Raw genomic sequence first — 13,843 nt, forward strand, 5'->3', positions numbered from 1 at the left:
ACACTAAATTCTCTTCATGTATTGCCAGCTTTCCTGGTTCATTGATCACGTATGTCATCTTAAACTTGTAGCTCATAAAAGTGGGGAGGATTTTGAATGGGAGCTGCTATTATATCTGACTCTGTGGGACCCTGTGGACTGCAGCCTGCCAGGCTCCTCTGTCCATGGGATTCTCTAGGCAAGTGTACTTAGAATGGATTGCCATGCCCTCCTCCAGGGAATCTTCTCAACTAAGTGATCGAACCCGGGTCTTCTGCATTGCAGGCAGATTCTATCGCTGAGCCAATGGGAGGCACAGTGGCAAAGGCAGCTTGGTTGTGAAGGGGCTTGATTCCCAGGCGAAGGCATTAAGAGGGCATCCTGTGGGCACTCGGGAGCCTGGGAGTCATTGGAGGAGGGAAGCAGTGTGGCCAAGGTCAGGGTTTAAATGAGATTGGTTTGGAGACATTGGGCAGATTAAGATGGCAGAGATTGGTGCCTGGAGATTAGTTGTTGAAATGCAAGAAATAATGCACTCTTCTCAATGTAGACACCTGTGGTAAAGAAACCACCTGCCAGTGCAGGAGATGTAAGATCAAACCCAGGGTTTGATCCCTGGGTTGGGAAGATGCCCTGGAGGAGTGGCAGCCCAGTCCAGTATTCTTGCCTGGAGAATCCCACGGACAGAAGAGCTGGGCGGGCTACGGTCCATAGGATCACACAGAGTAGGATGTAACTGAAACGACTTAGCAGACAAGCATGAGTTTGTAATCCTGAGTCTACCACTTAGGAGCTCTGACCTCAGATAAGTGCCTGGTGACACTTTCCATTCCTAGATTTTTCAATGATTTTTAGATCTTTTCTAATCCAAAAATTTTGTAATTTCTAGACAACAAGAATGGTTATGCAAAGGATAGATTGTGAGAGAGATTGCAAATGAATCAGAACCTACAAGATACTCAGATAAGTGCTGGAGGTTCCTTTCTATGTTTATAGATTATTTCATTACTGTAGGGTTTTTTTTTAACGTTTGTCTGGTTTTTGTTTTTAGAATTGAGAGCAGAAGTGATAGGCAAGAAGACATTTTATCCCTAGCAAATGTAGGAAAATAGGTCCATTTGTTTAGAGTAGCCCCAATTTTAGCTCTTCTCTATCCTGCTGCCTCCCAACGAGACCCAGGGGAAAGGACGTGCCCAGGTGTTTAATTTTGCAGGATTTCTTGGATACACTTTGCCCAAGTAAGGCCCCTATTTATTGAGAAAAGACCTCCTGGAGAGCTGTAATAGTTAAAGTACTGCTGGCTGCTGTAACGAATAAGCTCCTCTAACTCTCAGTGGTTTAATGCAACGGAAATGTCCTTCTCACTCTCGTGTAGCCCAGGTTTGGCAACAGGGGAGGGTGGAGATGACAGTGAGTCAGGTAGTTGTCCAGGGACCCCAGCTCACAGAAGCTCCGTCCTCAACACATGACTTCTAAGGTCTTACTTGGTGTAAACATCTAACTAGTAAGTGGGGGAGGCAAGAGGGAGAATGGAAAATTGTTTCCGAGAGGTTTGGGAGCAGGCTTGAGTGTGACATATATTACTCTGCCCACACTCCATTGGCCAGAATTCTGTTATATTACTACAGAAAATTGCAAAGGCATCTGAGAGATGTTGCCTAGCTGGGTGTCTTAGGGAGAAAGGAGATGAGTTTGGGGAGCAGCTGTTTCAGAATAGTAATAGCACTGTTTAGTCCTAGAATTCAGGGTTGCCATTTCCTTCTCCAGGGGATCTTCCTAACCCAGGGATTGAACCTGGATCTCCTGCATTGCAGGCAGACACTTTACCAGCTGAGCCACCAGGGAAGCCTGCCCTAGAATTCACAGTTAGGTCTAATTTCTTGGAATTTCAAGTCAACAAAGACCTTCTAAAATTCTTATGATCAAAAAGACTCATACTTCACACAGTCTTGACGATGTATAGCACCCCCCAAAAAATTTGGTAGATACTAATGGTAGTAATTTGCATTCCAATACTATTTTGTTCATATGAAACTCTCCTTTGGTTCAGGTTTCACCTTACCCCATATTTTAGTCAATTTTTCTTGACCTCAGAAGGTTTATTAACTTTCCTGCTTTTGCCAAGGCAACTCTTGGCAAAGAAGAAATCTCTAAAAATGGCATCTGTAACAGGTTTATAGTCAAGGTTAAATTGATCTCATGCTTAGGTTCAAAAGCAGTTGCCATGTTAGATAAAATGAAAGTGCACACACCTTCAACCAGGGTATGTAGTCAAACCAGAAAGTGATCAAGGAAACCACAAAGAAAAACACTATAGAACCAAATGAAAAGGGACACAAAGTAGGTAATTTTGTGACCATAGTTGCCTGTTGCAGCTGTACAAACCCAGCTACATGAGATGATGTAATCTCTTGCTGCAAAGAATAAAGTGATTTCCCATGAGATTAAGCCTGAACTTTCCAACCCTGTGTTGAAGGTCTAGACTGCATCTCTGCTCTCTCCCAAACTCCAGGATAGTTATTAGACTTGAATTTCTGACTTGAATGACGTATAGAGTAAGCTGAATTTTGCAACCCTTTAAAAATGTTACCTTTAGTGTTTATCACAGTCCAGTAAAAAATAAACTGCCCATTGGTGTATTTCCTGACATTAGGATGATCTGATACCCTTTGTTGCAGTATTCTCAGTATTGTGCCTCTTGAAGAGTTACTATACCAGCTGTTGGATGTGTCAGTATGAAACAGAACCTCTCTGTCCCACAGTTGGGATTTGAGTTTGTTTTTTTTTTTAATTTCAGATATACACAGATTTCTTCAGTTTGTATTTTATAACCATTAACCCATCATTGAGAGGCTATCATAAGCTGGATATAGTGTTACAAAGAGTTATAAAAACACATCCTGTGGTTGTATCTTGAATCAGAACATTTGCATCATTCCTGGATGTCTCAGCAGTGTTTCTTTAAGGAATATAGTCTGTAATCTTTTAAGAACTGGATTCCACAGAATGTGTGCTGAATGTCTTTAATTCACCTTCTCAAGAACTCAAGATGGCCAAGCATTAGGTAGCGTGACAGTGAACCACGTATGTGCCTCGTTCGGGTCTTCCTGTAGGTTTTAAATCTCTTAGCGAGCACACCCCATGAGGGAAAGACCTGGGGTCTTTGCGTCCCCGTGCCCAGCTCCAGGGTGGGACATCATGCACGCCCAATAAATATTTGTTGAGTCTGTGAAAGAACACGTGAGCAGCCTTACTTGAAATAGGTCACAGTGTGTTTTAGATTTAGAATGTAAGAGTTTAGTAGACACCGATTCATTCCTTTCATATAAGAAACACATGTATTTTTGCTTACCTTCAATGAAGAAGGAAATGGCAACCCACTCCAATACCCTTGCCTGGAAAATCCCATGAACGGAGGAGCCTGGAAGGCTGCAGTCCATGGGGTCGCAAAGAGTTGGACACAACTGAGTGACTTCACTTTCCTTTTCCTTTCAATATCATTGCATTTTTTTCGTAATTGAGGATTATCCAAGATTAAAACTTTTCTTCCTATTTTTATTTGTTTCTTGCCTAATATATATATATTTGTTTCTTGCCTAATATATATATATATTTGTTTCTTGCCTAATATATATATATTAGGCAAGCTGTACACATCTGTTGACTTGATTTCTTTATGTGAGGTTTATGTCCAGAGGTGGCCAGAAAAGAAGTAAAGCTTATTTTAGTCTTTGGCAGCTGGCTTTATGGAAAAGTTGAAACTAGAGTAACTTGCACTTACTTAGCAGAAAGGGACATGCTCAGTATACCAAATGAATGTGAATATGCAAGTTTCCACTTACCAAATTCTAGCAACACATGTTGTCCCTCTGGCTCCTCACCAGTCTTGGATGGAAGGTCAGGTTTTCAAGATCTCCATTTTATTAAGGGGAAAACTGAGACTGTGATCAAGGGACTTTCCAGGAGCTCATAGCTAAATGTATGTTTTACCTGTTAAAACCTAGACAGCTTCCTCCAAATTCATTGCACTTTCCTCATGATAACACTGCTGAGTGCTGTAAGTTTTTTTATAGTGTTTTATTCATCTATCTGATACTCATGATTTTTAAGAAATAAAAGATTTCTATATACCTATAGTTATAAATTGATTTTAATACTACCTGCATATGGTGATGTTTTAAAAGTACAAATCAGATCATTTCAGTCTTCACCTAAAAAATGTGACATACTTCTAAGTACACTGCACTTAGGAAACATCCAGACAGCTTCAGTTCAGTTCAGTTGCTCAGTCGTGTCCAACTCTTTGCGACCCCATGAATTAATCGCAGCACGCCAGGCCTCCCTGTCCATCACCAACTCCCAGAGTTCACTGAGACTCACGTCCATAGAGTCAGCGATGCCATCCAGCCATCTCATCCTCTGTTGTCCCCTTCTCCTCCTGCCCCCAATCCCTCCCAGCATCAGAGTCTTTTCCAATGAGTCAACTCTTCACATGAGGTGGCCAAAGTACTGGAGTTTCAGCTTTAGCATCATTCCTTCCAGAGAACACTCAGACAGCTTACCTGGGCCTGAATGTTGCTTACACCTTGGCTATCAGGCCCTGTGTTTCTCCTTCCACTCACTCTGCTTGTCACACTGGCTTTGAATATACTAAGCCTGCTCCTGCCTCCAGGCCTTGCTACTTACTGTGCAGTCCACCTAAAACTCTTGTCTGCAGTTCCTCTTTGGCTGTAGGTTTTAACAAGTAAAACATACATTTATCATCCCATTTTCTCCCCAGTGTTACCTCCCCAAGGCAGCCTTCTGATCAGCTGATTTAAATGCTACCTGCATGGGTTACTCCTATGCTTGTCTTCCCAGGGCTTATGTGATCTGAAATTTTCCTCTCATTTATTTACTTGTTTATAATATGTTCTTCCTACTTCCCCCCACACTTCACTTGCTCCAAGAAGAGAAGTTCTAAAGGGCAAATTCTTTTGTCTGTCTGCTCCAGTCCTGCCTTCCCTGGGCCTAGAACAGTGTGCCACACATGGCAAGCACTTGATTAATAATTGCTGCATCAATAAATATCTGAATATTAGTTCATCCTAGTCAGCACCCATATCTCCAGTTTTTTTAATCTTTTTGTTTTTTCCGCCAAATCTCCAGATGTGATTCTTTTTTTTTTTTAATTTTTTTTTTACTGGAAGATAATTGCTTTACAATATTGTGTTGGTTTCTGCCATCAGCATGAATCAGCCGCAGGTATACATATTTCCCTTCCCTCTTGAACCTCCCTCCCGTCTCCCACCCCATCCCACCCCTCTAGGCTGTCACAGAGCACTGGTTTGTGCTCTCTGTGTCATGCACCAAAGCCCCACTGGCCATCTGTTTTACATACGGTGGTGTATATGTTTCCCTCTTTACTCTCTCAGTTCGCCCTCCCTTTGCCCTCCCACGCTGTGTCTGCAAGTCTGTTCTCTGTGTCTGCATCTCCATGGTAGTTGTGGGTACATTTTATGCAGGAGATGTGGAATAATACCAAAGTTTAAATTTTTGTTATATAAAATTATGCCACAGCCCCAGAAATGTCTTTAGATGAGTACGAAGGTAATCTGTTACCAGATAGAGAGGACAGACTGTTCTAGTTGCAGCTTTTGGGGCTCACAGGTGGGAAACTTGTGTGGGACTCCACTGAATGGGGAGTTGCCTCAAGTAAATGACCACCTCCTTTTCTCTGCAGTTGCTCCTGAGGATGTTGTATGCACGCGTAAATGAAACTTGGATCCCATGTGTCTTACACTTGACCATCTCTCGGCAGATACCCCCTTCTTTTTCCCTTGTGTTCCCACCTCGTGTTGATATTCTCCCATTGTATTTAGATAGTGTTTATTGGGGTTTTTGGGTTTTGTTTGTTTTCTCTGAGGGTTTTTTGTGTTTTTTTGGTTTGTTGTTTTTGTTTTGTGCTTTGATAACAAATACCGAAGTTGAACTTTATTGTGGTAGGCTTTGCCCTCTGGCTGCGTGTCTGTGTGCATATCTCTGGGGAAGCCTTCGCACCTGTTTGAGGCTCAGACTTTTCTTCTGTAAAAATGGTGGAGTGAATACATGACCTGTCTCTGCAGAACACGACAGTTGGGGAACAATATATCTCAGATGGTTCATAAATATAAAATATCATCATCATAACTTTAAAGCGTGTTATCAATAAATATTTCCAAAAATGCTTATATTTAATATGTTGGGGGACAACAGTGGTTTTTAATACAATTGCAAGTGAATAATATGCTTGACTCATAGCTGTTTTGCTAAACTTCTCATCTGATTCTAATAAATACAGAAAATGTCCTCAGTTTAATGCAAAATACAAGATAAGCAGGTGACGGGCATTTCTGCAATGTGAATTCAATGTTATCTTTTATTGTTGTGTACTGTAAATTGTGTATGGAACTGGGGCAATGTTTACATGAAAAAAAAAAACCCACAGCTGCCTTGATTTTGAAAATATCCCAAATATTTAAGAGCACTATGGCTTTTTATTTTTTAATTTGCTGTGAAACATTTTGATAGACATCACAGTGGAGGTTTTTTGGTCTTTTAATTAAGGTCTGTCATTTTAATGCTGTTTTTTTTTTTTTTTTTTTTTACAACTTCATGTAACAGGAAAGATTTCTGCCAATAAGTGTAATTCTACAAAGGATAAATAAAATATTTAAGACTTTAAAACTCTAAACATGTATAGAAGAGGAGTTGGTGGATCCATCATTACTAAAAATAATACAACTCTTAGATATAGAAGACAAAATGGGTACCTTGTTAAACAAGGACTTGTAATTTATGATTTTTTTGGTAGGATATCTGTTATTTTTTTCTACTTTGACTAATTAGGAACATGGGACCTGATACAATGGTACTTTGTTCCATTAGAAAAATTTTAAAGTATTAGAGAAAGTAGTTGATCTAGAATGCTGTGAATGGAATTAGTATAAATAAATATTTACATGCCAAGTGTGGAGAACCATTTATAGAGAGCTTCTTATGCACAAGGCTCTGTGCTAGCTTCTCACATATTCTGTCACATTTAGGCCTCACTGACATACTATGCAACTGCTGCCGTTGTTTCTCTATAGTAGTTGAAGAAACTGGTGTTCATGGGCTTGCCCATAGTAACACCCCCAGTGAGTGACCAAGCCAGACTTTGGAGTCAGTCAGCTGGACTTCAGGGCCAGGGCTCTCAGCCCCACCCCACTGCTCCGGATCAGTCTGTCCACAGGTATTAAATGGGACACAGGTCCAAACATATTGACAAGGCCTGCTCTCCAGAGCAAATTATTCAGCCTCCAATATACGTTGCTAAGTGGAGAAATAAGGTGGAGAACGGTGCATGTTATATACTACACCTGTCTTTTTAGAAAAATTATAACTGTCTTTATATATTTTCTTTGGAAAGTCTTTAAGGTTACTTCAGAGATTAGCCTGGGGCCCCGTGGGATCCCAGTGACAATGAGACTTAAGTTTGACTGGATATCCCTTGGGTTCCTTTTGAATTGCAGCACTGCTGTTGGTTGGCAACCTTGGGATTTCCCAAAGTGAGACTGAAACCTGGTCCCCTGGTCTGCTTGACAAAGAAGGCAAGGAGAGCCCCCCACAAGAGGCAGGTAGCACCAGACTTGTAGGTGGCAGGGTTAATAAGCAAGGAACTTACATATGATGCTTGCCTTGGGCGGCTGAAAGACGAGGAAAACCTTGCCAGAATCTTGAGTTTATATAGATGCTTTAACTGGGTTCAGTCATGTATTCAGTCCAGGTAGTCTCAATAACACGCTCTTATCTCAAGGCCGAGTGCTGGAAGATGGTTCCCACTGTGGGAATGGTGGGCAGAACATACAGGCCAATGGTGGGGCCAGCTTGGGTTAGCCGACACTCATGTCCAGTCAATGACCTTTTTCAACAACTGCATATGACTACTATTTAAAACTCCATTTTAAAACAACAGTGTTACGAACTGTAAGAAAATTAATATATCTTAAGAATTTTGTACATTTGAAATCTGCTTTTCAGGCATCCTATCTGTATATTTTGAATCACAAGCTATGGGATGTTAGCTCTACCCAAGAGAACGTGTTGATCCAGGGAACTCAGATGCCAAGCCTGACTGTACCACTTAGTCAGGTCATCATTGTCAGGCCTCAGTTTTCTAAACTGAAACATGAGAAGAGTGAACAAGTTGCCTTCCAACTTGAAAAACCAATAGAGCCAGACATCCTGGAATGTGAAGTCAAGTGGGCCTTAGAAAGCATCACTACAGACAAAGCTAGTGGACGTGATAGAATTCCAGTTGAGCTATTTCAAATCCTGAAAGATGATGCTGTGAAAGTGCTGCACTCAATATGCCAGCAAATTTGGAAAACTCAGCAGTGGCCACAGGACTGGAAAACATCAGTTTTTATTCCAATCCCAAAGAAAGGCAATGCCAAAGAATGCTCAAACTCCCACACAATTGCACTCATCTCACACACTAGTAAAGTAATGCTCAAAATTCTCCAAGCCAGGCTTCAGCAATATGTGAACTGTGAACTTCCAGATGTTCAAGCTGGTTTTAGAAAAGGCAGAGGAACCACAGACCAAATTGCCAACATCCGCTGGATCATGGAAAAAGCAAGAGAGTTCCAGAAAAACATCTATTTCTGCTTTATTGACTATGCCAAAGCCTTTGACTGTGTGGATCACAATCAACTGTGGAAAATTCTGAAAGAGGTGGGAATACCAGACCACCTGATCTGCCTCTTGAGAAATTTGTATGCAGGTCAGGAAGCAACAGTTAGAACTGGACATGGAACAACAGACTGGTTCCAAATAGGAAAAGGAGTACATCAAGGCTGTATATTGTCACCCTGCTTATTTAACTTCTGTGCACAATACATCATGAGAAATGCTGGACTGGAAGAAACACAAGCTGGAATCAAGATTGCTGGGAGAAATATCAATAACCTCAGATATGCAGATGGCACCACCCTTATGGTGGAAAGTGAAGAGGAACTAAAAAGCCTCTTGTTAAAAGTGAAACAGGAGAGTGAAAAAGTTGGCTTAAAACTCAACATTCAGAAAACGAAGATCATGGCATCTGGTCCCATCACTGCATGGCAAATAGACGTGGAAACAGTGTCAGATTTTATTTTGGGGGGCTCCAAAATCACTACAGATGGTGACTGCAGCCATGAAATTAAAAGACGCTTACTCCTTGGAAGGAAAGTTATGACCAACCTAGATAGCATATTAAAAAACAGAGATTTTACTTTGCCAACGAAGGTCCGTCTAGTCAAGGCTATGGTTTTTCCAGTAGTCATGTATGGGTGTGAGAGTTGGACTGTGAAGAAAGCTGAGTGCTGAAGAATTGATGCTTTGAACTGTGGTGTTGGAGAAGACTCTTGAGAGTCCCTTGGACTGCAAGGAGATCCAACCAGTGCATTCTGAAGGAGATCAGCCCTGGGATTTCTTTGGAAGGAATGATGCTAAAGCTGAAAGTCCAGTACTTTGGCCACCTCATGCGAAGAGTTGACTCATTGGACAAGACTCTGATGCTGGGAGGGATTGGGGGCAGGAGGAGAAGGGGACGACAGAGGATGAGATGGCTGGATGGCATCACCGACTTGATGGATATGAGTCTGAGTGAATTCCGGGAGTTGGTGATGGACAGGGAGGCCTAGCGTGCTGCAGTTCATAGGGTCGCAAAGAGTCGGACACGACTGAGCGACTGAACTGAACTGAACTGACTGAAGCTATAAAATAAAAAACACACTTTTTAAGAAGATTAAATTCATGGTTAAAATTAAGTGCATTCATGAAAGGCGTGCCATCTTGGTTCTCAGTGGGCCAAAAGGCACTACTCTTTTGTGGCTGCTCTGGGCATTGCCTCTTGTTGGCAGCACTTAAGAACTGGGGTGAAAGTTTCCAAGAACAGGCAATTCTTGGTGTAAAACCAGAATATCCTATCATAACCACTGTAGCAACATTTCTCCATCTGTCAATGCATGGCGGTGTCAAGGTCAAACAGAGGCTGAATTCAAGACTAATTATCGGACTCTTTCAAAGCATCTTTTGTTACTGGTTTGTGGAAATCTATTAAGCATAGGTTCTTCATAATTTACTATAATCTTTGACTGCATGAATGATAACAGAGTTTGGCAAAATTTTTTGGTAAAGGGCCATATAGTAAAAATTGTTTGATTTGTGGGCTCTAGCTTCTCTGTTGTAACCACTCAGCTCTGCTGTCACAGCACAAAAGCAGGAGTAAATAAAACGTAAATGAATGGGCAAGGCTGTGTTCCAGTAAAACTTGTTTACAAAAAAGGGCATTGGGCCAGATTTGGCCCATGATTTATAGTTTGCTTACCCCTGAATTGTAGAAAACAAACCCCTGTCCTAACGTTCTCTTTGCCCTGTGTCCTGAGATAAATTACCTTATTGCCTCTCCTCTGATTCCTGAGTGTAAAAATAAATGCCTCCATTCTACAGTACCATACCTTCATTAATTCCCTTATGAATAACCCTAGTTGGCAAATGCTACAATTCTACCACGTTACCCTGATGCCAACCCTATTTTAGTTTTACAAGTTGCCTTCCTTATTTCTTTTCACTCTGAATTGAAATTTCCTGAAGATAAACAGTTATGGTTGCTTCTCTTGCATTCCTTTGTATTACCATTTTTACATGACTTCAACCTTTACCCCCAAAATGTTTGGGTCACATATCTTTTATACCTAGGGAATTGTGGTCAGCATTGTTTCAGATCTGCAGGATATAATTGGCTAACCTCTTGCTAAACATATTCTTTCCTCTCTTAAGCAAAGCTCACCACATTTAACAAGCCACTCTCTTCAAAGACCAAGAAAGTCTGGAGGAAGAATTAATCTTGGCAAATTATTTGCAAAGATAGATGTTGGTCTCTGAACTCAGTGCATCCCTGGAGAGACCTCTGCCTTAGCCAGGAGATTGGGAAGCAGCCTTGGTGTGTAGCAGTACTGGCTCCCATCCTAGACAATTCCCTCCCAGGCTCAGTCCAGCTCACATCTTTGTCTTTTCCCCTGAATTTCCATCCTTTCTTTTCTCTCATTATTTCCAAATTCTAAAACTTCACCTGCCATGGACAAACTTGATGTTGGCAAAGTTCTTCACTGGGATGCACAAAGGCTCACAGATTATTGAGATTTACTACATGCTTTAAATTCACTGCTTTTCCTATTCAGCAATGTAGTTGTAGCCCCGGATAAAGGTGATTTGTGTGATCCATCTTGCTTTATGTCTCGCTTAACTTTCTGTCTTTTTCATGACAGGTTGCTGAATGCTATAAAGCCAGGACTTGTTAAAAAGATCAATAGATTGCCTACCCCCATTGCAGGATTGGTGAGTATCCAGAATTGAGATTTATCTTCCAATATTCCTTTGCTCTAACCTAAGGGTCATGACAATGCCATTTATTACAGTTCTTTCCTGCAGTATATATTCCACATGAATGAGAATGCATTGAAGCCATTAAACTGTGAGGTCACTTAAAAATGAAAGATTGCAGTTACGCCTAAATGTCATTTTAATCTTTGTGTTTTTCCCATGAGTGATAAGAATAACGTTCATTCTTAAGGAGTTAAATTTGTTTTGGGGTGAGAAGCTGGTAATTAAGTTGACCTGAGGGGAGGAATGCGATGGTAATTATGGTTTTCTCATTTCAGTTCTCTGCATTCCCCTGGAATGAAGAAGAGAAAGGGTAGTGAGAAAAAGAATTTCATGATGAACAAGCAGCATTTTCATGATAAATTGCTGTTTTCAGTCTTATAAATCTACTTGCGTTTAAGTACCACATTTGTAGACCAACTTTCTAAAGACATAACAGTCACTGAGGTGATTCTATTGTCTGGAGAACTGTTAAGCAAACCCCTGGTTCTTCTGAACCTACCCAGCTAAAACCAGTAAAACTCAAATGTTCACATGTAGTCAGATGCAGGATTCTTCTTCATGCATTGATATGTTTCATAATTCTTGGCAACTAATTTTTATTGCTTAATTGTTGTTACCTTTTGCTAATAAGAAAAAGGTGAAAGGTCAAAAGGACGAACAAACCTTAGCTCTAGAAGCAACACGGTGCATATGTCTGGGCTCACACATGCGCCCTCACACACACACGTGTACGTGTACAGGTACATGTGTGCACAGGAAGCTGAGGGTATGTGTGGCTTAGTAACAGTGCTTCGACTGTTTTCATTGTGGTGCCTTCTGTGCCTGTGGTCTTGCAAAAAACAATTAGAAAAATGTCAAGAATTTAAGCAGGCTCCTACTTAGACTTGATGATTTGCTTCACAGTCATATGACAATGACTAATTGAAATTTGATGCAACAACACCAACAAAATTATGTTTGAGAACTGTGGGGGTCATTAATTAGGTACATGGTTTAAGCAAGTTGAATGAAATGGATTTTTTTAAATTGTAAGAATTGCTATTTCTGCCGGTGCATTTTATTTCCCTTTCTGGTTAGTAGTACCTTGGTAATTAGTTATTAAAAATCTTTCTAATTTCATTCATCAGAATCAGGTAGCCAAGTAAGTCAATACATAGATAGTTAAATTTGGAAGAAATGGATTTAAATAATCTAATTAAAAATCTGTATATTATGTATATTAATATTATGCATTAATGTGTACATGTATTAATATATGCCAGAAACAAAGTCCAAATACATATTGCTTATTACAGATCACACATTAATATATTCATTAATGTGTACATGTATTAGTTATTTTAAAACTTTTTATTAAATCCATCTCTTTCAAATGTTAAGGCCATTGCTTTAATGAAGCTGACAGATATCTGTTTGGCCCCAAGCATGTGGCATCTCCAGACCTTGGAAGTCTAATATATAATATTATAGGAGCAAAACTTATAGCAAGAAGTCAAGGAAGGCACCAGTGAAACCCACATGGCTGCAGGAAGCAGCTCTCAGTCCAGAAGCTAAGGAGAGAAGGGTTTTATAAATATGAATTTAAACTGAATCGTAAATAATTGGAGCAAAATTAAGGGTTTGAGACACATGCATTGATGTTTATGTTGGTTTCTTCTAGCAGATCAAGCATTGTTCTTTACCTGTTGCCTCTGCTTTGGAACAGGCAGGCCGTGTGATTCGAGAGAACCAGGGCACCTCTGCTGCTTTACTCCTATTTACACCCCTAACTTGTCCTTCTTCTTTTTTTTTCATTTGAATTTCCTTTCCATTTTATCCTTTCCATCATTTCTGTTTTCTTGCTCTTTTCCAAGTAATGGTTTTCCATTTTATCCCATCCTATATCACTTATATTTTCTTGACTGATTTGTTATTGTGAGACTGTGATTTGTAATAAGCAATATGTATTTGGACTTTGTCTGTTTCTGGCACAGAGCACCTAAAACCCTTGGAATTTCCTAAGCCATGAGAACAATGGAAACATCTTTTGTTATAATACTCGGTCTTCTGTCATCAGTTCCTGAAATGGCTCCAGTTCTATAAAGGTGAAGGAGTATCTTGTTCTTTATAACAAGCTCCTTTCAGCCCCACCTGAATGAGGTAACTTTCGGAAAGCCCCAAAGACGGGGGCTGGTTGCCAGGGGAACCAACCTCATGATGAGAGAGTTGGAACTTAAAGTCCCACCCCACTGACTTCCAGAGAGGGGAGAGGGGTTGGAGGTTGGTTGAGTTACCCGTGTCAGTGATTTAATCAGTCTTGCCTATGTAATGAGGCCTCCATAAAAAACCAAAAGGACATGATTCGGAGAGTTTTCAGATTGGTGAACACATGGAGATCCCAGGAGAGTGGCATACCCAGACGGCATGGAAGCTCTATGTGCCTCCCCACATACCT

General features: G+C 40.6%; 1 protein-coding gene across 13 annotated transcripts in view; it reads left to right on the forward strand.

The window, feature by feature from the left end:
• LIMCH1 (LIM and calponin homology domains 1) overlaps nt 1-13,843 on the forward strand; it is a 351,768-nt gene that overhangs the window by 157,888 nt on the left and 180,037 nt on the right. For all 13 annotated transcript variants that reach the window (XM_027544363.1, XM_027544364.1, XM_027544365.1 and 10 more), the window contains exon 3: nt 11,292-11,361. In XM_027544363.1, coding sequence (XP_027400164.1) covers nt 11,292-11,361 — 70 coding nt within the window. The remainder of the gene's footprint in view (nt 1-11,291; nt 11,362-13,843) is intronic.

Source organism: Bos indicus x Bos taurus, chromosome 6 (genome assembly GCF_003369695.1).
Source record: "Bos indicus x Bos taurus breed Angus x Brahman F1 hybrid chromosome 6, Bos_hybrid_MaternalHap_v2.0, whole genome shotgun sequence".
NCBI lineage: Eukaryota > Metazoa > Chordata > Mammalia > Artiodactyla > Bovidae > Bos > Bos indicus x Bos taurus.